The 27840-nt window shown below is 38.3% G+C and overlaps 1 protein-coding gene across 1 annotated transcript; it reads right to left on the bottom strand.

Annotated features, from left to right (window-relative positions):
- Positions 1–1394: 1394 nt before the first annotated feature.
- KDM4D (lysine demethylase 4D) lies at positions 1395–27760 on the bottom strand. Its single transcript, XM_074373074.1, has 3 exons — positions 27404–27760; positions 25689–25782; positions 1395–3945 (listed from the first exon to the last, which is right to left on the bottom strand). The coding sequence occupies exon 3, from the start codon at positions 3634–3636 to the stop codon at positions 2110–2112; it is 1527 nt and encodes a 508-aa protein (XP_074229175.1). The 5' UTR covers positions 3637–3945; positions 25689–25782; positions 27404–27760; the 3' UTR covers positions 1395–2109.
- Between the last annotated feature and the right edge of the window lie 80 nt (positions 27761–27840).

Here is a 27840-nt window from a genome sequence, read left to right as displayed (position 1 = left end):
CTAATGCCAGACACTGTTCAATGCATTCTATATAGAATAACTTATTTAATCTTCATAATGACCCTATAAGGTAAATCCTGTCAACCCTATTTCTCATAAGAGGAAACTGCATCAAGGAGATAGTGAGAATCTTGCTCAAGATGAGAGATCTAGTAAGTAGTAAAGCACTTGAGCAAAAATCTCTGAGATGATTCCTTCAAAGAGAAACAAAGGAGGGGCAACTTCTAGGGGACAGTACAGCTCAGTGCTACAGTGTAATGCCTAGCATGCACAAGGTCCTGGGTTCAATCCCCAGTACCTCTACTGAAAAAAATAAAAATTAATTAATTAAATTCTCCCCTCCCAAAAAAGCAGGAAAATAAAATAAAAACAGATTTGGAAAATGTCTCTGATCAGAAGGATTTTTTTAAGAAAAGAGTGGGGACTTCTCCCCTATCAAACTGTAATACTTGAGCTGCAATGGACAAATACATGTATGTACAGAATGGAGAGGTCAAACACAGACACATGTATATGTGGGAATCTGACTAAGATGGAGGTGGTGCATCAAACCAATGGGGAAGAATGGACTATTCAACATGTGGTAGCGGTATTGGCAATAACTCTTTCTTTTTGGTGGGGCGGGGAGGGGGAGGCATAGAGCTCTAACTCATACTACTTACGGAAGTAAACTTAAATATGTAGGTCATACTGTTTCAAACTTCCAGTGCCTTCTTATTTAAAGTTGAAAAAACACAAATACTTACAGTAAGCGACAAGGTCCTACATACCCTAGACCCCGCCTCTCTCCTTCTTCCTCTCTGTGCCCCAGGCACAAATGAGCTTCCCTTCTAGCCCTGGAAGGAAAAAACCACCCAGGTCCATGGCAGGCCTGTTACATCTGCGCTTTCCTCTAAATGGAAATCTGCTCTGGACCTTCCTTCCTGTCAGCTGGGACTCGGAAAGGTCTCCTGCTCTGTGACGCTTTCCCTGACCACCTGAACCAGCCTGGCTCCTGCCCACTCTGCTCTGGCATCCATCCCCTCCCCTTTCATTCCTTCACAGCACACATCACTGACTGAAATGATCTTGTTCACTTCCTTGTGGGCGTGTTTATGGGGACGAATCAATGACTCAGTCATGTGGAAGATACAGAGTATCGAAGACAGCGGAGACTTGGAGGGGAGATTTTCAGATGACGGCACTCTCTGTCTTATGTTTTCTCATTTCTCCCAGCAGCTTGGGTCAGCCAAGTACCGGCTGATTTCCACCAAGTCACCCTCAAGATATGGCTGCAAACCAAATCCCCCAGCCCTGCCAGCCAGCCAGAACCCAACAACCACCCCCCAAACTCGTTCACCAACACCGCATAATGTAACCAGCTTATAAAAATACGCTTTTCTTGAAATCGTTTATTATATTTATTAAGAAAAGAACAGAAAAGAGTAACCACATCTCGATTGAATAAACTACACTAGAAATAAAGTCAGATTTTCACATTCTGATTATCTTTCACATATTTGTGAACAAATACTGGCAGAGAACACTTTTCAATAAACCAACACCTCAGAAAGATTATAAATGATTATCTGATCCTCCACTGACCTAACTGGTCAAAGGGAGCTAGTTTGGTCAAAAAAAAGGAGGGGGGATGAGGGGAAGGAGTTGGAGGAAAGGGAAAGGAGGGAGAGTGGAGGGTAAACAACGCCCAGGAACTTCAAAAGCTCCGCAGCACCCAGAGCTGGCCCCCGGGGTGGGAGGCTGAGGTAGCTCGGACACCGGCAAACTCAGCAGAACCAAGTTCCCAGACACACTGTGGTGCCCAGAACCAAGTTCCCAGACACACTTGTGGTGCCCACAAGCTCAGCTGGTGACACAGGAGGGAGCAGTTTCCAGAGATCCCCGGGTCTGGGAGGAAGAACAAACTTTGGAGAATTTGGTAAATAGCATGGACCCAGCTGGTCCAGCAGCAACACGGGAGGGATTCTCATGCAAGACCAGTGACCTGCAAAGACCCAAGCTCTGAAATGGACACGTGGCCAGTCTCAAGGATCCTCCACATACAAGAGCAGTGGGTACAAAGGCATCCCCTGGGGTTAGGGGATGGGGAAACAGCAGTCCTCGGAAGATTTAAGCAGGATGCTGGAGTCCAGGGCTCAGCAGTGCACGGCTGTCCATGGAGGGTCCTTCCAAAGGCAAGGGCTGAGCCTCCGGGTGTTGAGTAGCGTCTCCCGAGAGGCGCCTCTTAACCCGGGCCTGGACAGTCAGCTCCTGAGTCCCCTGTTCCCGAGGACGACGACCGCGACCATATCTGCCAGTTGGATGGAGATCCGCGGTGGATGGACCTGGGGTCAGCGGCGGGGTTGGGCCAAGCTCCGGGGGTTTGCGGGCAGTGGCAGCACTGAACTGAGCAGCAGAGGTAGAACCCCGTGCCAATGAGGGGCGCCGGAACGCCGGACGCACAGAGTGTTGGCGGCGGGTCCTACTGCCCGCGGCCACCAGCTTCTGCAAGGCCAGGCGGGGTGGGCGGTGCCTCGGACCCATCGTGGCCTCGGCGGGCACCCGGACGTCCCTCCAGGCGCTCAGGCCCTGGCCGCCAGGCGCCGTGGGCCCCGTGTGGTCCACCACCGCCCGGTCCTGCCCGCGTTTCCACAGCTCATAGCGCTCGGGCTGCAGGATGCGCACGAACGCGTCCATGGAGAAGGACACCCGCGCCTCCCCGCAGCTGCACTGCGAGGCCACCTTGCCATAGTCGATCCAGCGCGGGGTGGCGAAATTGATGGCTTCCGCACAGTTGAAGCCGTGGTTGAAGCCAGAGTGGTAGCCATAGGGGAACGTCACCATGAACTCGCCAGCCTCCTGAGTGACCCGGCCGAATGGGATGCCGTTGTCCTTGAGGACCGTGGGCGAGATCAGAGCCACCTTGTGCCGCAGGAAGGCCCCGCAGCCCCGCGAGCTGCCCGGGAACAGCTCCTTGGCCAGGCGTTCCAGGCGCCGGCCGTGCTCCGGGGGCACCGCGTACCAGGTCTTGGGCTCCCCGAAGTGCAGGAAGTTGATGCTGTACAGGTCCATGTCCTCCGTGTGCCAGGCGAAGGCGGTCTTCCACATGCCGAAGTACAGGTAGGGGCTGTTGACGCCTTCGATGACCACTCCGCACTCCTGCTCCAGCAGGTCCTGAATGGTTCCCAGGTGACCCAGGTTCCACTCTTTGGTGTTTTCATCAAATAAGGAGCCACTGATGTCCGCGCCGTAGATCGGGGAATCATAGCCGCGAGTTTTCCAATATTTGCGCTCCAGTTCCTCGAAATTCAAGTGTGGTGGAGTCCGGTATTTGTCACTGTTTGCCAAGTGGCGATACTCGCTCACGGTCATGGCTTTCTTCTTTCTGTGGTATTGAGTAAACACACCTGCCTTGCCAGAGGCCACCTGTTGGAGGGGAGTGGCTATTAAGATGTCATTGATATCATCATAGGTCTGCCTGGCTTTCCATCCTTTTGGTGGAATTATCTTAGCCACGCCCGCTCGGTGTGCACCTTGGGATTCTATGTAAGCAATGTATTTATCAAAATCGTTAAACTCTTCTTTGGTTGGATGAAATATCATTATTCTACAACTTGGGTTCTGGGTACATTTGGCCTTAGACTTCATACTTTCCATTAATAAACAACAAACTCCCAAATTTTTAGGTTTGTTCTGTATAGGAGAGGATACTAAAAAATGCTACTTTTTCAAAAGTGGGTTTGAATATCTTTGAGTCTGCGGGAACCCCCGGTGGACTTTTATGCAAATGAGATATTCTTCAGGGGAGTCCACTGTGGGGAGCCCAGGACTGATGGTGCCTGAGCCTGCAACTAGATGATGTTCCTCAGTTGACACCTGGCTGTGTCCTTTGAGGTCTAGTGAATCACCCAGTCCTGGGTGGGTATTCTAAATGTAGTGTCTTCAGGACAGTGTCGAAAACAAAACCTAGAAGGAAAAAAAAAAAATACAGAAAGGTTGAAAGCCAATGTTTGGAAAAAGTTATAAGAGAACTACAAATAAAATCACCATGGAATATAACTGCCCGCTGAAATTAAGGCTAAAATTCTATAAGACCGACATTACAAGAGATGGTGTTGATGTGGAACAAGGTAAATTCTCATACCCCAAGGAGAATAGAAATCATTACCTTCACTTTGAAAAACTATCTGGACAGTATCTCTAAAATCGAGCTTACCCATGTGCTATGATTCAGCCATCCTAGGAAATGTGTGTGGCTGTGCACTAAAGTCACAGCAAAGAATAGTTTGAACATTATTTCTAGTAGCTAAACACTGCAAACAAGCCAAACGCCTATCAATGGTAGAATGGAAAAATACATTGTAGTATATTCATACAATGGAATACAACATGGCAATGATTTCATGTGGTTTTTATCTATTTTATATGTAGCAGTTAGTATCTGCAAGCCTCAAGCTCCCTCTGTCCACCTCCCTCCCCACCTCCTTCTCCACCTCCCCATAACCAAAAGTTTGTTTTCTATGAGTCTGTTTCTGTTTGGAACAGTTTACTCTTATTATGCAAGTTGTCTCAGAGTATAGAAAAAGTTGGAAAGCTACTCAGATGAGGCTACTCTGATCTCTGATGGCAAAACCAAAAAAAAAAAAAAAAAAAAAAGGACAACAGAAAATAAAGCTACAAGCCATTTTTATTTATAAACATAGATGAAAGCATAAAGTAGAGTGTTATCCAACAACAGCAATATAGTAAAAGAATAATACATTCTAACCTAATAGAATGTATCCCAGAATTCCAGGATTGCAAGGATAATTCGATATAGGAAAATCTAATGATGTAATTCAGAGTATTAAGGAAGAAATGAAAAATACCATCTTGTAGATACCAAAAAAGGATTTAGTGAAATTCAACGTCTATTCACGGGCGTTTTTAAGTTCTTACTTGAAAACATCAAGAGAAAGTTCTTTTTGTAAGATAAAGAATTTCAGTGTAGGCAGCTCACAGAGAAAAAAATGTGACAATGAATATATATTTGTTCATGTATAGCTGAAAAATTGTGCTCTACACTGGAATTTGACACAATATTGTAAAATGATTATAAATCAATAAAAAATGTTAAAAAAAAAAAAAGAATTTCAATGTAAAAATAGCAAGTAGCAGCCTTAACAGTGAAACAAAAGTAACAGTCCCATTAATGGCAGGGGAAAAAAGGCACATTAGCAAACTATTTCATTAACACATTCCAAGTGCCCCTTAAGACTGTTTCCTAATCCTTTTATACTCTCCTAATTTCCAGCCTCTAAATGTTCTAGTACACCTTCCCCCCTCCTCAAACTTCAAGTACATCTACTCCATCCCACCTAGAATCGTCCAAATGTCCTAAAAGTCCCTGCATGATCTGGCCCCTACATGATCACCTCTTACCTCACCCCTTTCTCCTTGTACCCACTGCTCTCTCAGTTCCAGCCACACTCCTGGCTGTGTCTCCTGTCTGGTGGTCTTGGCACCCAGGCAACTCTCAAGTCTCAGCACAAACATCACCTTCTCAGTGAAGTCTCCTCTGATAGTCTTGCTTTGGATAAAATTCGAGATGATTTTCCTCTCAAGAAAACATGTACTCCCTCAAGGAAATATTTCCAAAGAAAACAAGAACCAACAATCAGGACCCAGTATCTCTTCAAGATTCTGCTCAAATCAGCCCCACCCTAATTCCATCCTTCCTGATCCTATCCTGATTGAATCCAACCAGCTATCCAATCATCTCCTCCAACTGTCTAGTAAAAGGCCTCTTTTTTAAACGCTATCAGTCCACAAAACACAGGTATTTTGCCTGAAATCTTTCCTTGGAGATTTCTTACAAGAAAATACAGGAGAGAAAGACCTGCTGACCCTGCACAAGTCTGAAATCATATCTCAAAAACAAAAGCAATTTTGTAAACTCAGTTTCCTCTATAGCCAGAGCTACTGTGATTGGAGGACTTGCCAAGAAGACAGCGTGTCACTGAGTGGACGGGAAAGGCTGGCAAGCCCGCGGAGGGTTAGTGCCTGGCTCCCTCCTACAAGGGAAATTACCCAGGCTCACCTGTCCGGAGGGACAGACGTGCCTGCTCTTATCTTCAGTTGGTGCATGAAATTGGAGGAGACTTCCTAGAGATTCTGAATCTACTTGGAGTCACCTTATAAAATTGTTGGACATTTGTGAGTTACTGGTTCTGGACAAATTCCCTGGAAGTTTGCCAGAAACCAAGAGCAGATCCAGGTTTTGTGGGCTCTGAAAGTTATACAGGTTTCAGAGTCCTTTTGGGAACTGAAAGATTCCCCTGGGAAAGCTGCCAGAATGGGAGGAAAAGAAGTAGAGCAGAGTCAGCAGTTATCAGGGCAAGAAACACCATCCGGGTCTGCACATGAATCAGGGAGGAGAAGAAACCTGTGCCAAAGAAATGGGGCGAGGAGGAGGTCAAATGCCTTTAGAGATCAGGCCCTTAATCTTCTCACCTTGCAGTCCCCCCAGTAAGACTATAAAAGATCACCTTGCCTGCCACTGTTCAGTCATAGAAACCCCCCCACATCTCCTGTGGTCTGCAAGACATACCAGAGGTCCCTAGAGCTTATCTGCAAGAGGGCGCTAGGGCGGGGGACCAATCCTCCACCACCCCTATCCTCAGGGAGGTCACCACAAGTTGGCTTCATTGACTAAACATAAAGCCTTTTTCCTTTCTTTGGGGTCTGGGATCTGGGGCAAAAATAGCCAGGCAGGGCTTCCTCTCTGTGACCCCTGTTGGTAGGTTTCGTAAGAGTGCATCAAACAAATGTTTGCTGCAGCCCCGCAGGGGCCCTATGAGTGAGCAGTGGTAGCTCTCGGCACCTCTGCTCTAGCTGGAGCCTCATGCCCCAAGGAACACGCAGAAGGAGGGTTACAGAGGATCATTACACTCCTCTCTTTTTCCAACTTCAGTGTCAAAGGGTGAAAGAAACAACCTCAAGTTCTCTAGAGAATGTACTGCTAATAACTGGTGGGGAGGGGAAGTAACCAACAATCTGGCTCATCCTTAAGGAAGTATGACAAATGCAATTAACTTAGACTCTAAAGATTGGGTGGAAGTCAGATAACCTCTCTTCCTATTCCACATATAGCTGATGAGCACTCCGAGTCCTGGGGATAGACTGTTATGAAGGAGCAGCATTGTCCAAAAATGACCCTAGATGTTGATCCCAAAACACCTGAACAACAGGCTAGCCTAGACTCCTTCCCATGACTGGAGGGCTATGCCATCCACAAGGATCCAAGGTCCCCAGGTACCCTCTAAAGCACAGGGCCGCTGCTTTCCCAGACAGTGGTAAATGGCTGGCATGACATCTAGGCAGCTCAATTCCCCAAGCAGTCTGAATGTCCCTTTCTTAAGAAGGTTGTTGCCGTCAAAGCCCTATATGAAGGAAGAGAAAAGGGGGAGGGGGCCTCCACTAGAACAAAACCCTCCTCGACGTGGGATGCCTCTCTGTGAAGATGCTGAAGAAACAGGGAGCCTGTGTGTGCCTTGATCTTGATGTGTTTCCCTAACTCATACTGTATGACTTTGTGGAATTATTCTTCACAGATAAGGGGACTCAAAAGATGGGAAGAAAGTAAATCATAAAGTTTCATTAGGGTTAGTGGTTTCCAGGCATGTGTATCTCAAGGAGGGAGAAACAAAGATCTTGATGGGTTGGATGGAGGGACAAGAGAGTGATTATAATGATGAGCCAGTAAATCTATCCAGGGTGAAAAAGGAAGTGAGAACATGAGGGCAGTGATGGAGCATGAAACAGTATTCGATTCATGGGCTGAATGTCTCCATTAGGTCAAATAATTCTGGTAGAACACTAAGAAATGTAAGCTAGAAAGAGAATGGGATGCTTGAAACCTATTTTTTAAACTTGGGGCCTTTTAAACTGTGTCCATTTTATTGATGTCTTGAAATCATTTTATTTTATGCTATTAAATGTCAAAGTGTCTCCCTTTTCCCACATTCTCTCTTCCAAAATTTCCTTCCTGCTCAGTCCTTAAATTCCACCACTTCCCAAGTGAATGAACTTGACCCCTTATCTTCCTTTACTGCCCCAAGAAAGCACCAACTCTTTTCATTTCCTATGGTTCTCTTCTGGCACTTCTCATTTCTACAACAGCAAGCATCACCTTTATTTGAACTTCATTTTGCCTTGCTCTTCATCAAGCACTTTATATATAGTATCTCATTCAAACCTCACAACTAGTCTATGACGTTGGTACTGTCATTGTCCCCATTTCATGGAGGAAGAAATTGAGAAGTAGAAAAACAATTCAGTAGAACCATTTGGCACACATTGCACCCTCTCTCCTCTTGGTTACACCCCATCTTTCTCCCTGCTCTCCTATCTCAGGGGAAAAGAAGATACTCCTCTTCTCCAGAGTTAATCTCGCCATTTAAACTCCTTTATTAGATACTTTCCACTTACTCCAGGACTATCACCAATTAGATAACCCCTATCATCTTTTACTTAAATCATCAGTCATCAGTCTCTTTCCTGATTTGAGCTACTGTCCCTTCTCTCACCTTCCTGTTGATACTAAACGTGTCAAAATGTAAACAACAATCTACCTTCACAAACACATTTCCTCATCTCTCATCTTCTGACTCTGACCCCGCTTCTCCACTGAAATTGATCTCTGTAAATCATCAAACTGTCTCCCACATGCTGCTCCAGAGGTCACCCTTTCTCTTGCCACGTCAGTGATGCCTGGAACACCTCCTCCTTCCTCCTAAAATGTCTCTGACTCCAGGGCACTGATACTACTCGACTCTCTAGTCCTTTTCTCTCTCCTGGTTCCATTGCTTCTACTACAGAAGCGCAGGCTTATTTCACAGCTCAATTCTCATCTCTCTTTTAACTCTTTTTATTTCTCTTTTTAAACTTCCTATTTATGTTCCTGGCTTTCTCTTGTTTCACACTCTCTCTCTTTAAAGATATTACTTACTGCCATAGCTTTGTCTAAATAGCACTGACTTTCTCCTAAGCTTCTGCCTTGCTTCTCCACCTTGGATGGCCCACAGAGCCCCTGAAAATCGACTTGTTTAGTACAGATTGCTCATCTTCCTTCTGAAACTGACTTCCTCCTTTGGATGTCCTTGTTTCTACAGATGGCAATACAGTTATCCTAGTCACTGTTGGTTAGTACATCTCCTTGTCCCCAGACAGGTGGTCAGTGACTACTGTCAGGAGACCCCATGATAGTCTACTGTGAGACCGCAAGGACAGCTATACACCCCAGGGAGGCTTTCTGTGATCCCTTCACCTTCCTTAGTCAAGAACCCAAGGATCCAGCTTGCCTACCTCTTCTACTTACAGCTATCACACTCAAGCTAGACCTGGAGGATCTACAAGGGCCAAGATTACCTGTACCGTCTGATAGTCTCCCCATCTCACCCTCATTTTTTAATCTTAAAATTTTTTCCACAATGACTTTATTTAAAATTCTTTTTTTTAAATATGTAATCAAATATTTCATTCTTCTATCTGAAAACCTGCTCTAAAGAAATGAAAAGAGGAAAGTGGAACAGTTTAGAAGAATTAATATCAAAAATTTAAATATCACGCCAAGGGCCTTTCCCCTAAGAAACAATAAAATGCTGATTATGAATACCACACAAGTCCTCATTTCTTATTGAATTATTAATAGACAATTAAAATAAGCTTTGAGTTGAGCACTTTATATCTGTTTTACAAACTATTTCCGATCTACATTTCTAAGGATCCCAGGAAGAATGAGGCCAGGCTACCATCTGTCTGTAATAAATAATTAATACATATATATTAATCTTCAGATATTGAGCATCCAAAGGAGATTCTCTGATTTTGTAAGTGTAACTCTGTGCTCAAATCAAAACTGCTCAGAATTTGCCAGGGACAATGACCGCGATCCTTCAGCTCTCCAGACAAATGTGTCACGTCTCTGCGGGTCTGAGACGGCTGCTTTTACTGTGAGGCTGCCTCTGTGCTGCTTTCACAAAGCCACGGGTGCTAGCCGAGAATTAACACCCTTTCATTTCAGATACTCTTCCATTTTATCCTTAGTATCCCCAGTAACACAGAAAATCTTTATCTAAGGAAACTTGGCAATTCTAACAATTGAAGTATTTTCTTTTTATCAGAATGACTAAATTTGATGAATTTCTTAAGCTTGATTGATTTCTGGAAATAAGGAAGTACTTTCCTCTATGTCTTTAAAAAATAATTCCTCCAAGTTTTCTTCGTGTGTGTGTGTGTGTGTATTTACGTGCTTTTGTTTAGAAAGTTGCTTCCCCATCCAGAGGCAGATAAATATTACCTTACCATTTTTTATATGTTAATTATACCTTTAATTCTGATTTTAATTATATCTGTAATTCTCACTAGGTTTTTTGCTTATTTTACTAACTTTTTAAAAATTGTTCTGTGAGTATAGCGTGGCAAATAAGGGAGATGTAAATCTGATTCCTAGTCTTAGTTTGTTGTGTGTTTTCTCTCCCTACCTCTTAGTTTATAGGAGATTTTCTTTGTTCCAGTGTTCTTAAATTTTTTTTTAATTCAAAACTCAGGTTCTTTAGTTTCTGGAAAAAATTTTAGCTACTTCCTTGACAACTTCCTCTTCTCTTTTCCTTTGTACGTTAACTCCTGCATCTGGATACATGGATCAGACCTCTAATTCTTGTATCTTTTCCCATTTTTCTATCCCTTTATCACTACGTTCTATCTCCTGAAAAAAATTTCATCTTTATCTTCCAAACCTACTTCTATTGTCTTTTTTTCATTTTTCCTATCAAATTTTTAGTTTCCAACAGCTCATTTCTCTTCCTTTGGCTCTATGTATATAGCTTCCTTACCCCTCCTCCCATTTTCCTGTTCTTGTTTCATGGGTGCATTTATTCCATCTCTGAAAAAACACTAAACTGTCAATGGCTTTTGTAGCTGTTTTTCCCCCTGCACAGTCTGTTTCTTTAAAATTTCTTTTTATTCCTTTTTGTTTTGATTTGGTTTCTATCTTTCAGGTGTAAGGCTCTGGTGATCTTTAGCAGTCGGTTCAAGTATAAGAATACAGTACAAAGAACTGATTAGAAGCTCAGGATGCATGCTTGAGTTTGGTGACTGCTTTCCTGCATGGTGATCTGGCTGGGCTGTTTCCTGGGTAAACCTCTGATACAGGTATCTCTAGGGCTGGTCGTATTCAACGGTGACGGATATTCCAATCTTCCTCCTGAGCAGATGGGCCTGGCTTCCCCCCCACATGGGAAAAGGGTCCCAAATTTTCCAATATCCCACTTGTGAAGTTCACTAAATCAACTGGTTTTCCCTACGAAAATCACGCTCTCAATGGGTCTGGGAAATGCCCAGTCCAGAAACCATCCTTTTTACCTACTCTAGAAAGTGAAGCTTAGTCTTCTGTCAAGGTGAGGGAGGAGCAGTTTACCCTGCTGCCCAGCAGAAGGGAGGGGACCTGAGGTTCTGACTGCTTCTTAGACAGACTTTCAGTAAATCCTCCTTAGCCTCATTTTAACTGCCACATCCAGAGGTCCCTGCTGCCATGGAATCTTAAGTCTTCTGAGTTCTAAGAGACAGTTGTGTTGCTTCTTGGTTTTCCTCGCTGCCAATTTAGGATTCAACTTTCCGAGGTGTGTGTATATATATATATATAGTCAGTTTACAATTTTGTGTCAGTTTCTGGTGTACAGCATAATGCTTAAGTCATACATGAACATACATATATTCGTTTTCATATTCTTCTTCACCACAAGTTACTACAAGATATTGAATATAGTTCCCTGTGCTGTACAGTAGAAACTTGTTGTTTATCTATTTTATATATAGTAGTTAGTATCTGGAAATCTCAAACTCCCAATTTATCCCTTCCCACCCCCTTCTCCCCTGGTAACAATAAGTTTGTTTTCTATGTCTGTGAGTCTGCTTCTGTTTTGTAAATAAGTCCACTTGTCTTTTTCTTTAGATTCCACATATAAGTGATAACATATGGTATTTTTCTTTCTGTGTCTGGCTTACTTCACTTAGAATGACAATCCCCAGGTTCATCCATGTTGCTGCAAATGCCATTATTTTATTCTTTTTTATGGCTGAGTAGTATTCCATTGTATACATGTATATGTATATCTATAGATACATATACCACAACTTCTTTCTCTAAGATACCTGCATATTTCTGCTCCACAAGCTTTCAACATCCCTTCTCAATAAGATGCATAGAAAAGAAGATTAAAAGGTGCTTGTCCTGGACTCTTTATCTCAGATGCCAATATTTGGTGTGGATCCTTATTTAGGAACATCCAGGAGTATGGATATAGAGGAGAAAGACACATGGCTGGAAGTACCAGGCATGAACAGCCCAGGTTAAACCCTGACATTGAATGGCATAGATTAAATCATGACAAAGACTAGGACTTGACCTTTAATTCAGCAACTTAAATGTCACATTATGGTTTCATTTTAACCTATAATAAATTAAGCATGGGAATATAAACTTCAGTGTCTACTCTATTTTCTTTCCTCTTACATGGATACTGTGGCAGTCAGAGTGATAAGTAGCAGCAGAGAGAGGTAGAGGCCAAAAGTCTTCTTGAACCCATATCTCCAAAAGAGTCACTCAGATTTTAAGGCAACTTCTAACATATGCTTCTTTGGATTGCCAATACACTTTAAATACATTTCTTGAATAGTATGTAATCCTGGTTCTTCGAATTCTCCCAGAGATTCCATAAACTGCTTAATACTTAAAAACAAATAAATGCAGAACAAACTCCTTCACCTTAAGCTAAATAAAGCTAATTCTATAGGATGCAAATAAAGAACCCTGACAAATATACTTCCTCTCCCTCATTCCCAGTCCTCAAAGGCAATCACTCTTACATATTTTAGCTGTTTCCTGTGTTTTGTTTTTCTGGTATTTCTAGACTTTTCAGTTTTAGATATTGTGGACACATACTATAAAAGACGTGGATCTAGTTCTTTTCGCCATCTCAGCACACACAGACTTCCCCTAACCTCTCCTCTCATATAGCTGTTATCAATTTGGGGGGGTAAATCAAGTCTGAATTTTTATCACATAAAATTAGATACAACTGAGCCATGTAGTGTACCATAACTGCACTGACTTTCATGTATAAAATTTTATTTTAATTTATCCTATAGTTAATAATTGTCTTATTTCATTTGCTTGATTTTATACATATTTATTCCCCAATTCATTTCTAGTAGTATCAGTCTCTTCTAAATATATAAAGCACATCAGGTACTAAATCAGATTTCTCTTTTCAGAAATATTCTTCCTGGAGCCCTCCATATGCTTATTCGAATCTGACCAGTTAGTCTTTAGGCTGTGACACAGCCTGCATCCTGGGGTTTCCAGTCACTGTAAACGTGGGGATTCTTTTCCCCTCTCTATTATGTTAGATCCAGATCCCCTAGTCCCACCCCTGCCCGCATCTCAGTCTTCTTTTTGGGTTTATTCCCTTGTGTTGGTGGAGCATATCCACCAGGAGCATCCTTGGAATTTTCATTAGGGATTATGAAGTAGCTCGCAGAATCTCCAGGAGGACCACTGAATAAGTTTTGGTGACTGTGCCTCCAAAAGCAATACCCAAATTATCCAACCATCTATACTAAGGTATTCCTATACCTCCTCTGGTCACAGGCATCAAAGACCCTGAGCAAGGGACATTACCAACTAGAGCATGCCACCACTGCCTCTGAAAGCTCAGTCTCTCACCACCCTTCTTTAGGGACACAGTGTGTACAAAATCAACTTCCACACATTTCTTCAAATTGAGCTCTTCCATAGAAACGTCTGACTGGAAGAGCCAAGGTCATATGGATGCAGCAGATGCTGGGTGATTGAGTTATGGCTTCAACCTTGGCAAGGCAGGGATCTTAATGTGGGAATTTCCTCAAATGTAAAAAGAGAATTCAAAGTTTTTGGCCACAGACATAACTGAATGCATGTCTGAAATTGTCTTTGTTCTACTTGTCTGCTTTTTTCCCCAGAATTCTGAAGACATTGTTCCATAAAATTCTAGCTTCTAGAAATCCAAAACCTATCAGTCTTCTGATGCTTTTTGTGCAACCTGTTTTCACTCACCAGAAACTTTTAGGGTTATTCCTTTGCTCTTTATTTTCTGAGATTTCATTAAGATATGATTGGTGTGTCCTTTTTGTCAACTACTGTGGTAGATGTAGATTCATGTTCTTCATTGCTATGAAATTTTCTTATTCCATTTTTAAAATACATTTCTCCCCACTATATTCTCAGTTCTTTCTCTCTGGAAATACAATTAGTTGGATAGTAAACCCCTTGGACTGATCCTCTAATTTTCTTATCTTTGTTCTCTTATTTTCCATCTTTATTCTTTTGTTATATTTTCCAAACCTTGTAGCAATTATTTTTAATTTTCAGAAATTCCTTTTATTCTCTGAATATTCCTCTTACTATACATTTCTGATACTTTCCCATGGCTGCATATTTTTCTCTTCTCTCTCTAGATGTACTAACAGAATAGGGATTTCTAAAAGTTTCATTTGCTTTTACATGTGTCTGTTTCCTCTGAATTCACCATTCCAGGATGTTCTAGCGTCTGTTTTCCATGTTAAATGCCTTCCTCATACATCTAGTTATTCTTGGCTTACGTTGAAGAGTTGGGTTTGCTGTGTATGACTGATAGGCTTCACTGAGAATGTTCTAAGCCATTTCCTTTGGGAATGGTGTTAACTGACAGTATCTGAGGGTAAGAGTATAATGAAAAGACTGAAAAATTATGCATTTATCCCATTTGAAACTGGGGCCCAGGAATTTATGGTGCCTTTTTTTATTTTTGAGAAACATTAAAAATGGAGAAAATAGAAAGGGGGTGTATAGCTCAGTGGTAGAGTGCATGCTTAGCATGCACGAGGTCCTGCCTTCAATCCCCAGTACCTCCATAGTAAATAAATAAATAAACCTAATTACCTGCCAAAAATGAAAAAAATAGATAAAATAGAATATATAACAAAAATCTGCATTCCAACCATCCAGGACTGGTATCTTAATTATCTTAATATTTTGTACTATTTGCTTCAAGTGTTTTTTTTTAACAGTTTTATTGACATATAATTTACATTAAAATTTTTTTCACCCATTTTAAGTGTACAATTCAATGATTTTTGGTATATTTACAGAGCTGTGAAACCATCATCACAATCCAATTTTAAAACATTCCCATCACTCCAAAAAGAAATCTCATGTCCATTTGCAGTCACAGCCCATTTCCACCCTTAGCTCCAGGCAACCACTAATCTACTTTTTGTCTTTATAGATGTGCCTATTCTGGACCTTTCAAATAAATGGAATCACATAATATGTGGTCTTTTATATGTGGCTTGTTTCATTCAGCATGTTTTTGAGGTTCATTTATGTTGTAGCATATATCAGAATTTTGTTTCTTTTTATGGTTAAATAATATTCCACTGTTATGAATATACCACATTTTATTATCCATTCATCAGTTGATGACATTTGGGTTGTTTTAATCTTTTGGCTCTTATGAATAATGCTGTTATGAACACTCATGTACAAGTCTATGAGTGGACATGTTTTTATTTTTCTTGTATAGATACCTAAAAGTGGAATTGCTGGGTCACATGGTGACTGTTTAACATTTTGAGAAACTGCTACACTGGTTTTCCAAAGTGCCTGCAACATTCTGAATTTCCATCAGTCATATATGGGGGTTCCAATTTCTCCATATCCTCACCAACACTTGTTATTGGCCTTTTTTTTTATGTAGCACTTCTAGTCAGTGTGAAGTCATGTCTTATTGCTTTGATTTGCAGTTCCTTAATGACTAATGATATTGAACATTTTTTACTATGCTTATTGGCCATTCATGTATCTTTTTTGAAGAAATTTCTATACAAATCTTTTGCTTATTTTGGGGATATTTGTCTTATTACTGAGTTGCAAGAGGTCTTTATACGTCCAGATTACAAGTCCCTTTTTGAATATAATTAGCAAATATTTTCTCCCAGTCTGTGGTTATCTTTTCACTTTCTTACGACTTTTGAAATATACAAGTTTTGGATTTTGATGAATCCAATTTATCGGTTTCTTTATTGCTTGTGATTTTGGTGTTTTATCTTAGAAACTATTGCCTAGTTCAAGGTCCTGGAGATATATCCTTGTGTTTTCTTCTAAGAGCTTTATAATTTTAGTTTACATTTAGGTCTATGATCAATTTTCACTTGGTTTTTGTTTATGGTGTAAGGATCCAGATTTATTCTTTTGTTTGTGGATAGCCATTGTTCCAGCAACAGTCATTGAAAAAACTATTCTTTCACTGTTGAAATGTCTTGAAACTTTTGTTGATTCTATTTCATTTAAGGATATAACTATCCATTAAACTATAGAGCTATCCTTATACCAATGTCTTGATTATCGAAGCTTTGCAGTGAGGTTTAAAATGGGGACATGTGAGTCATCCAAATTTTTTGTTCTTTTTCAAGACGTTTTGACCATTCTGGGTCCTTAGTGTTTATATATCAATTCTAGGATCAACTTCTAATTTCTGGGGGAAAATACCCAGCAGGAATTATAATAGAGATTGCACTGAATCCAGAGATCAACTGGGGAAGTAATTCCATCTTCACAATATTGTCTTCTGACCCATGAATATGAAATGTCTTTCCATTTATTTAGCTCTTCTTTAACAATGTTTTGTAGTTCCCAGTGTAGAAATCTTACAGTTCTTTTGTTAAACTTATTCTTAAGCACTTTATTATTTTTGATGTTATTGTGGCATCAGATTGCTTAATTTCATTTTCAGATTGCTCATTGCTGGTGTATAAATAGCAACTGAATTTGGTATACTGACATTGTATATCCTGCAGTCTTCTTGAACTTACTTGTTCTGGTAGATTTTTAGTGGTTCCTTAAGATTTTCTCTATATAAAATCATTCCATCTTTTAATAAAGATAGTTTTATTTCTTCCTTTTCAATTTGGATACTTTTCATTTCTTTCTCTTGCCTAACTGCCCTCACTAGAATCTCCATTGTAATGGTGAACAGACATCCTGAAGGGTCTTCTTTCTGCTTCAGGTACTTTTAAATAGAAGAAATAAATATTTCAGATGAAATAGAAGTCCCTTTTTAGATCTAAAGCCCAAATCCTAATTTCCTTCTCCTGACCAACCCCAGAAGAAATAACCTGCGTGAGTTTGGTGCACTTTCTATCTGTGGAAGTCTTTTCATTTGTGTGTGTGTGTGTGTGTGTGCTTGTTGTGTATCCACAAATGTAGTATTGTTTTGTGTTTCCGCTACTTTTATTTTATATAAATAATTTTATGCCAAATACGTTAATATATTTATAACTTTAAAATTCAATATTAACAGTTTCAAGATATATTCATATATACACATATATAACCTGCTATAAGAATATATACATTTTTTTAAATCTGATTTTTGTTTTATCTTTTTAGTTTTTTTTTTTTTTTTTTGGTAGGGTGGGGGGGGCAGTAACTAGGTTTATTTATTTATTTTTAGAGAAGGTGCTGAGGATTGAACCCAGGACCTCTTGCATGCTAAGCATGTGCTCTACTACTTGAGCTATACCCTCCCCCTCAAGAATATATTTTTTTAATGCATTTCTTTATTGGTGAGTGTTTACATTTCAGTGTTTTGTATTGTAAACAATGCTTCATTAAAAACCTTATACATATGTCTTAGTAATTATGTGTGAGAATTTATTTAGGGTAGATATTTTGATGTTATTTTTTAATGATACAGAAACTGCATTCTGTATTTTATTAGGCAAAGTCAAGTTGCTTTATCCTTTATCTAGTGATTTTCCTAATTAACACACTCACTAGCAGAACAGGAGAGTTTCTTTTTCCATGCCCCTAGGTGCACTTGAAAACGTCCACTGTTTAGTTGCTGATGACTTGATTGGTAAAATAAACTATCTTCTTTATATTAATATTAATGTTATGCAATCTGTTTCCTGGTGACATGATTTTTCATTGATTTATTGGCCTTTTGTAGGTTTTGATAATTGCCAGTAATATCCTTTGTTCATTTTTTTAGTTAGATTGTTTTTGTTTCTCTACTGATCTGTTAAAGTTCTTTAAATGTCTGGAATACTAATTCTATATCTATTGTATCATTTCAAATGTCTTATCCTAGCCCACTACCTCCATTTAAATTTGTTTATGGTGTCTTTTTTTAGCTATTTTGAAAAATAAAATGTAACCAAATTTATTAATCTTTTCCACTATGCTTTGTCCCCTTATGTCCTGTTTAAATAATCTACTCTTCCTTGAAGTCCTGAAGATTTCATTTCCTTTTAATCTATTCGGTTTTTATCTTTATTTGTTTCACTCATTTAGGATGTTGTTGTTGGGATGTAGGGATCTATACTGTTGTTGGGGTTTTTTGGTAGAAGTCCAATCGTCTGCCATTTTCCTTCTAAGTTGGAATCCTCCACTCTCATATGCCAAGTTCCAAAATAAGTATGGTTCTCTTTCTAAGCTTTCCATTCAAGACCGTTGATTTTTTTGTCCATTTCTGTGCCAAATTATTTTATCTAAATTATTACAGCTTTATATTATTATTGGTAATTGGTAAAGTTAGTCCCCATGTCCTTCCTCAGCTTTTTAAGAATTTAACTAGATTAGTAAAGTTAAATCTAAGTATTCATTTTAGAATAAATTTATCAAGTTCTATAAAAACCTTGTTGATTTAAATTGAAATTCCATAAAATTAAAGTTTGAGGTAGACATAGCATTCCCACACATTAACCGGTATAGTCCTCCATTTATTCAGATCTTGTGAGCATTTCAAAAAAGTTTCTGAATTTTATCCATAAAGATATATATCTGTTTCCTCTGCTTTATTCGTAGGAACTTTGTAATTTTTTAGTGCATGGTGAGTGGACACTTTTTTCTATTAACTTCTATTATTTATTGATCCTATATCTCTTTTCAACATTATACTTCTTATTTCCTACTAATTTTATTAGCTTGACCATTGATTCTAAAGTTTTCCATGTAGATAATATTTTCTGAAAATATATACAAAAATTATATCTCTTCCAGTAGTCATAGCTTTTTTACTTTTTTTTTTTTTGAACCAGTTAGGAATGAAAGTCTTATATAGATATGATCTCCAATAAAATGCTGAATGTTGACTCAGTTCATAGAAATTCTACACACATTTCAGATATTAATGAGCAGTTCTAAACTTTTAACATGTTACATGCTATCATTTATCACCTAACCTGAGATGCTTTTCAGAAGGACAGAGACCCAGGGAAGAAAGGCATAAAACAGGACCCAATTAAATGATCAAGTAGTTGAAAAGCAATATAGAGTATTTGAGTGAGACAATTTAAAAACTGACCTAAAGGGCATATATTGAACTTTGTACTCCCAAACGGCAGAATATAATTTTTTTCAAGTACTACGAAAATTTTACAAAATTGACCATAAAATTGTGGCCATAAAACAAGTTTCAACAGATGTCAAAGGATTGAAAGCAGGCAGAACATGTCCTCTGACCACAAAATAATAAAGTTAGAAATTAATATTAAAAAGATAACTAGAAAGTCCCCGATTTTATAAAATTAAAAATATATTTCTAAATAAATCTTTTATTAAGAAAGAAATAGAAGTAAAATTTAATAATATTTTTAACTAAATGAGAGTGAATATCCTACATTTCAAATCTAGTGGGATGCTGGTAAACAGTATTAAAAGAGAGATTTATAGGTTTAAATAAATACCTAAGAAAAGAAAGAAGGAAGGCTGGAAAACTAAATGAGCTAAGTATCCATTGCAGAAAATCAGAAAAAAAGTACAGTAAAGAAAGGAGAAGAAAGAAAATAATAAAAATGAGATCAAAAATTGATGAAACAGTAAAGAAGATGAACAAAATCAAAAGTTGGGTTTTTTGAAAAGTCTAAAAAATCAATAAACCCCTGGTGAAAATGTAAAGACTAAAAATAGAAGGCGTGAATATTAGGAAAGACAAACAGGCCATCACTATAGATGCTGCAGACATAAAAAAGAAAATAAAGACAGTGTAAACAACCTTAAGCCAACATATTTTAAAATTCAGATGAAATAAATAAATTCTTAGAACAATATAAATAGTAAAATTGACACAAGAAGAAATAGAATGCTGAGTGTCTATATAATCATCAAATAAACTAAAGCAGTCATCAAAACTCTTCATAAAGTAAACTCTAGATCCCAAATGGCTACTCCAGTAAATTTGACCAAATATTCAAGGAAGAAGTAATTCCAATCTTAGACAAAGTTTCCTAGAAAACAGAAAAAGAAAGAGTATTTCCCAACATATCTTACAATACAAACTGCATATACAAGTCTACAATAAGGACATTGTGAGAAAGGAAAATAATAGGCCAATCTCACTTATGAACATAGATGCAAAAGTGCTAAATAGAATCTGAGTAAATGATTCTTGTAATATATTCATCATGATCAAGATGGGTTTATTCCAGGAATGAAAGGTTAGTTGTTAGTTAAATAAATGAATATAACAACCACACTCTAAGGTTAAAAGACAATCTCAGATGCTTAAAAGTTTTTGATTATATCTGTCATCCATTTGGCAAATCCAAAAATTGTAGGGAAATTTCTAATTGAATAAAGTGCATCTACCCCAAACCTTCAGTAAATATCATACTTAATAATTAAAAGTTAAAAGCTTTGCCTTTCAGATCAGGAAAAAGAAAAGGAAGCCTGTGATCGCCTCTTTTATTCAACATTGTGCTAGATGTCCTATGCAATGTAAGAAGGGAATGGAAGAAAAAGGGGAGGGGATCAGAAATGAAGAAACAAAGCTGTCATTATTCATAGGTACGACTGTATATGTAAAAACTCCAAAAGATCTATGAATAAACTATTTTAATTAGTAAGAGGGTTTAGAACAGTCTGAATTTATAGTAGCAAATATTAAAAAACAATTATATCTATACATACCAGCAGTAAACAATTAGACAACTAAAATTTAAGAAAGATATCATTTACAATAGTATTAAAAATTAAGTGGTATCTAAGACTAAAGCTCACAAAAATTTGCAAGATCTCTATGAAGACAACATAAATTTACTTAGGGGCAATTAAAGAAGACCTAAGTAATTAGAAAAGACATAACCTATTACTAGATTTGAAGACTCAATATTGTAGAAATGCCAATTCTTAAATTTGATCTATAGTTTCAATGTTACCCCAATCAAAGTCCCAGAAGTATTTTCACAGAACATGACATTTTAAATTTTATACTGAAGTGCAAAGGGCAGAGAATAGTACTCAAAAAAGAGGGACAAGGTAAGAAGAGTTGCTTTACCAGATTTCAAGACCTCTCTATCAAACCACACACAAAAATGAATTCCAGATGGAACTGTGAAAAGCTTAACTATAAAACCTTCAGAAAATAATATCTGAGAATATTAATATAATCTAAAAGTAGGGAAGAATTTCTAAAGCAAGGAATACTATGCACTAAGCAAAAAGGAAAGGATTAATAAATTGAACTACCCAAATATTAATTTTTATATATCAAAATAAACCAAAAAGAGAAGCCAAGATATGGAAAATGTATGTGTAGCACAAGTAAGTGAAAGAGAACTGATGCCTAAAGTATTAAGAACTCATAGAAATCAATAGGAAAAAGGCAATTCAATAGAAAGACTGAACAGATGCCTCACAAAAGAAATCCAGATGGACAATAAACTTATAAAAGGTGATTAGTAATCAAGGAGATGAAAATTAAGACCTCAATAAGATATCACTATACACTCAGCAGATAAGCTAAAACTGAAAAGCTGAACAATATCAAGTGTGGTGTGATTACAGTACAAGGAGAACTCTTATCCTAACGATGGGATCTATATATGAAATGTATGCACATGCACCTCTGCACTTTTACAGGAATGCTCATGATGGCATTATTTGTAACACCCACATACTAAAAACATAATTATTACAGTAAGTAAATTATACTATGTATTTTTTATGCAATGAAATTCTACAGATTATACAAAAGCTACACATAATACACATTAAGTAAAAAAGCAAAACAAAAAAGAACACATATGATGCATTTATACAAAGTTCAAAACTTGGCAATACTAAATATCATTTAGAAATGAAACCATAGGCATTTATTAAAATTTATTTGGGGACTTTGATTAAATTTTGTACATATTCAATGTTTATTGAAAAGACTGTGTATTCTCTTGTTTTTGTTTTTGTTTTCCCCTGTGAACTCTCTGGTGTTTAATTAGATTGGATGTACTCTCTTGTTTTGGTTGAAGGATTTTATATACATATATAAATGTAATATATATAAATGTAATGAGTATAAATACATATGGTACATATATAAGTGCAATAAACACATATATCCATGCACAATGTTGCTTCTATGCTTCAATATTGTTAATTTGCCTACTTGCTCTATCAATCTAAGAGAAGTTTATGTTAAACAAATTCCCACCACGATTGTGGATTTGCAGTTTTTCCTATTAATTCTTTATTTTTACTGCTTATTTTTTCCAGACTGTAGTTAGTTGCATGTATGTTCATGAGTGTAATAATTTCCTAGTGGATTTTTCTTTGTGATGCAATAAGATGCCCACATTAACGTCCTTATTAAATGCTACTTTATTTAAAGAATACTTTGGATAATTAATATTGCTAAAGTTCTTTGCTATTGTTTAGAATTTATTTGATATGTCTTTTTCTGTCACTTTATTTCCTATATTTTTGTTGTCTAGTTTTAACTATTTTTTATGTTTATTTTTAATTTTCTTAGTGTTAATGGACTGGCCAGCTAGTGAGGTAGCCATGTGCTCAGATTAAGAGGTAGTTAAATTATAACACTGTCCAGTAATCTAGCCTGGACAATCAGCAAATTTCATACTGAGGTTATCACCAGGAAATCATCTCTCTAGGCTCCAAAGCATCTTCATTTAAAATCAGGATTTTGTTGGTAGAAGGCAAGCTACTGTTTCTTATCTCTTTACTTGTCAAAACAGACGAAAGCATCAACTTTTTAAATTAGAAAGTTGGTCATTTTCAGGTTAAAATTTTAAAACAGATGCCATTATTTATATTACTTTAAAATGTGATTCTGACTCATGACTATTGGGTTTTTTCTTCCACTTTCAAGCAAAAGTTTCACATTTTGTGGGCTAGTAACTTTGTAGATAAGAGAGAGGGTGTACTAGAATTGAGGATGTGATTCAGTCAGAAGAGGAGGGAGGCTGGGTTAAATTAGAGTTGTGCTTGGATGAGGAGTGGGCTAACTGAATCAGAATTCTGATGGAACATATACAGCCTGATAATCACATGCTTTTTCATTTAGAGATTCTTTTCTGAAAAGAAATTATCTTTCTGGGTCTTGACATATCTTCATTTCAAATCTGGATTTCAGACTAGCAGAATGAAAATTACTTTTTTTCTTTTAAAATATAAGTGGTTAAGGCAGTAACTTTTTATAACAAAATGTGATTGCTTTTCCTGTTAAAACTTACTCATTCATTCATTCACTCATTTTGAAAACATTTTACAGGCACCAATCCAGGCACTGTTTTATATGCTCAGTCTACCTCCCCAGGCAAAACATATTCCTGCCCTTATAGAATTTATATTCTGCATGGGATAGATACAGAAAGAAATAATAAATATAACTAAATTACACAGAATCATAGATGGTCATTAAGTGCTACGTAGAAAGAGCAGGATAAGGGAGAGGGAGACAACGAGTGCGAGATTTGGGGGGACAAAGTGAGAGAATGGTTGCAACTGTAATTAGGATTGTCATGGTTAGTTTACCTCACTTGACAAATAATTGAAGACAGGTAAGAGTGTTCTTGAACAAGTAAACAGCTAGTGCAAAGGGCCTAAGGCAAGAGCTATGTTCAGACAACACCAGGAAGGCATGCAGCCTGGAGGGACATGAGCAAGACAGGAAGGTAGGGGAGAGCCTTATAGGTCACTACGAGCACCTTTAAGCTTTACTGTGAGGGAAATGGGAACCAACACCTCCTCACTGTCTGCCTGGATCCCCGTTTTCCCAATCCCATCCAACTGTATTATTAATTTAAAAAAAAAACTGCTGCCAATCTGATGGTGTAGTATGAGGACTTACTGCTAGTTTACTTTCGTTTTCCTAATAGAGAAGTTGAGTGCCATTCGTGTTGCTTATCTGCTTGGAATTGCTTTTTCTGAATGGCCTGTTTACATTCTTTGCCCATTTTTTAATTGGGTTGTTGCATTTTTTATATTATGCATATTAGTAGTAGTAGTAGCAGCAGCAGGAGTAACATTTTATATGTTATAGGCACTACAGCATTTACCTGTCAATCTAGCATTCATCTTCTGACTTCCTTATGGGCATCTTCTGCCATAAAATTAACTTTTTATATAGATGAATCTTTAAAATTATTTCTTTTATAGCTTTGATGCTCTGTCTTGATCAAAAGGTCATTACAGACCCCAAACAGTACAAAGTCTCTTAAATTTCTTTCTAGGTTTTTGTGATTTCTTTTTTTTCCCTTTTGGGTGTTTAATTCAACTGGTCGCAGTGCTTGTGTAAACTTGGAAGCTGGAATTCCTATGTTATATACTGCCATAAGAATAGTCAGTTTTGTGATCACAGTTATTAAATACAACACCCTTTTCACATTGAATTAAAAATACTACCTTTGTCATATTAAAATGAAGAAGCATTTTTCTACAGCATATCCAAAGCTGATAAGAATGATCTGAAAGAAATAGATTCATAGATTCCGAGAGATAGACTACAATACAGCAAGATGCCGGCTACTAAGAAGGCTGGAGGGATTCAGATACAGAACACAAGGGGGAGGGTCAGGGTCACCTCATCTCTCCTAGCACATGGAGAGCTGATGGTAAGGTCATAGTCAAAGCCAGCCTGGTAGATCTGCTGGAGGGGAGATGAGGAGTCCTGTTTAAGAGCTGTTATCTCAGAGAAGTCAGAAGATCATCCATCCCTAGGGGAGAGAGTGAGGAGGGAAAGGAAGGTGGAAGAGTGTATAGTTCTAAGGAAAGAGGAGAATGTGTGAAATTGTATTATTGCAGAGGGGGAAAATAAACAAGGACAGTGTAAGAGGATTAGCAGGCAGAATAAGGGCCCAACCAGATTTTTGTGGTAATGGGTTTAAAATGAGAATTCTTGGTAGGTTACACAGATTTTCTGCCAGCAAAGATGGCTGAGAGGGCAAATGTAAGTTTTTGACTTACTCTTATTTTCTTTTTCTAATACTTTCAAGCCATTTAAGTCAAAAAGTTCATAGTTTTGGGTTTTTTATTAGTACTTTAAAATCATTTAAGTAAACTTTTTAGTTTCTTTTTCTTATTAATACTTTCAGACCATTTAAGTCAAAGCTTTGAATTTTGTAGACTGATTATATTGTTTATTAGTGTTAGTGAAATTAATCATGGTTGGTGAGCAAAAGATTAGGTGATAGAACAGGAGATAAACGAATCAAGGTGATTGACTCAGGGCTGATGAGAGCAGTTGGAACATAAAACCCTGGGATGTTATCTATAATTGCATCACCACTTTGCCATTGTTACACCAATCCTCCACTTCACAGTGCATCAATCATTCATTCATTCAAAAAATACTTACTCAGCACCTATTATGTGCCAGGCACTGCTCTATATGCAGAGGATACACCAGTGAACAAGAGAGACAAGGTTCCTGCTTTCCTGGAACTTATGTTCTAATACAGGAAGATAGACAATAATAATAAAAATAATATTAATAATAATAGTAGCTAACATTTGTTTAACAAGTATTGTTTGCTGAGACAGTTTTAAGCACAAGTATTAATTCACTTAATCCTTATAATAACATTATGCAATAGAGACTAGAATTATCCTCATTTGATACATGAGGAAATTGAGGGCACAGAAAGGGAAAATAACTTGCCTGAGGTTTCACAGCTAGGAAAGGGCAGATCTAGACTTTAAAACCAAAATAGTCAGGTTATAGACCCCTTTCTCTTAATGACTTTGCTATGCTGCCTCTCAGCCAAGAAATAAGGCAATAAACAACAAACAGAATAAACTCAGTAGTGTCCAGTACTATGAAAAAATAAAACAAGGTGACATGATGATATTTGTGTGTTGGGGGGATGGGAATACAAATGTAGATGTCAGGGGAAACCTGAGGAGGTGATATTTGAGCTGAAACTTGAAGAATGGTAATACAGCTATCTTGGGGCACAGACAGAAAAGTTAGTGTAAAGGAATCTTGTTTGTGAAACAGAAATGCTGGGTTGGCTGTGGCTAGAGTTTAGTGTGCAGGACAGTGACTGATTAGAAGCAAAGCCAGGAATAGGTAAAAACAAAACAAAACAAAACAAAACAAAAAACCAGACCCTAAGAAGCCTCAAGTCACATTAAGAAATCCAACTTTTAATCTAAATGCAGTGGATTTTTATGCCAGAACAGTAATACTACCTGATTCACAATTTCAAAAGGGCACTCTCACTGCTTACATGCAAAATTGACTGTAGGACAAAAGTGGAAGCAGGAAGATTCATTGGGAGCAAATACAATCCAGGCAGAAAATGATGGTGACTTGAACTAGGGTTGTTGCTGTGGAATGATATTTAAGGTATATTTTGAGAGTAGAATTGCCAAGACTTACAAATAAACTGGATGTGAAGAGTGAAGGAAAATTAGGAACCTTGGGATTTTGGTTTGAGTAACCAGTATGACAGTAGTGTCCTTTACAGAGTTGTGTAAGACTAGGGGAGTAACACCTTCTGTGAGAAATATCAAGATTTGTATCTTGAACTTTATGGTGGTAAGGGACCTTTTCTACTGTTTCGTTTCATTTGAAGTTCAAAGAAAGAGTTCTGGGGGGAAAAGCTTTCTTATGTTCAATTTTATGAGCCCTTTACATTTGAAACTAAGTTGGGGGAGTTGAATTTTCATTTACTTAACAAATATTTATCGAGCATCTACTGTGGCCAAGGACTATATGATTAGATACCAAGATGAACTAAGCAAACAAAATCCCTGCTCCCAGAGTACTTTTTTTTTCGGGGGGAGGGGGGGCGGAGTAAGGACAATTGGTCATTTTTTTTTTCCTGTTCGTTCTTACTAAAACTTCACCTAATGCATAAGTAGCCATCTTATAATAATTGCATCTAGTGCTCCTGGCAGTTGGGCCCACTGTTCTAAACGTTCAAAATCGGTTAATAAATGAATGAACCTCTAATAGTGACACCTCCCCTCCCACTAGAACTTACGCTTTTCAAAAAATAAAACTTTTAACAAACAATACGATTACATCCTTTGCTTTGAAGACTAACATTTTTGCAGGAATGGTACCTTTATAAAGATCGTGGTTGCCCCCGTACATATTTGTTCTTTCTTCATATCCAATTAAATGAAAATACTAGTCTTTCCGTAGCCCAACTCTCTAGGCTTGTTGGGTCTAGCTCAGAAGAAAGGAAGCAGGAGCCGTTGGATTTAAACAGTTTGGTGTAATCCTTTTCTACGCTCTCTCGCTAGCCGGGGCCGTGCTGTCGGCTACCCGGGGCTTTCCGTCCGCGCAGTACCGGAATGAAGGAGTCTGGGAGGGGGTCGGGGAAGGAAAAGACGGAAGAGATATTAAGTAATTGGTTCTTGAAGGTATAAAACGATGTTTGGAGTCTACTCCAAAGCACTGATTTCAAACGCCCGCCCCCTGGGCCGTTTCAGCCCCGCCTATTGCTGTCGTCACGCCGACTTCCGCCTTGGCCTCCGCCGATTGGTTCCTGCCACCG

This window comes from Camelus bactrianus, chromosome 10 (genome assembly GCF_048773025.1).
Source record: "Camelus bactrianus isolate YW-2024 breed Bactrian camel chromosome 10, ASM4877302v1, whole genome shotgun sequence".
NCBI lineage: Eukaryota > Metazoa > Chordata > Mammalia > Artiodactyla > Camelidae > Camelus > Camelus bactrianus.
This window is presented reverse-complemented; position numbering and strand designations above follow the sequence as displayed.

Excerpts from the sequence above, each read along its gene's own strand:
- KDM4D (XM_074373074.1), bottom strand. The coding sequence starts at position 3,636 with ATGGAAAGTATGAAGTCTAAGGCCAAATGTACCCAGAACCCAAGTTGT.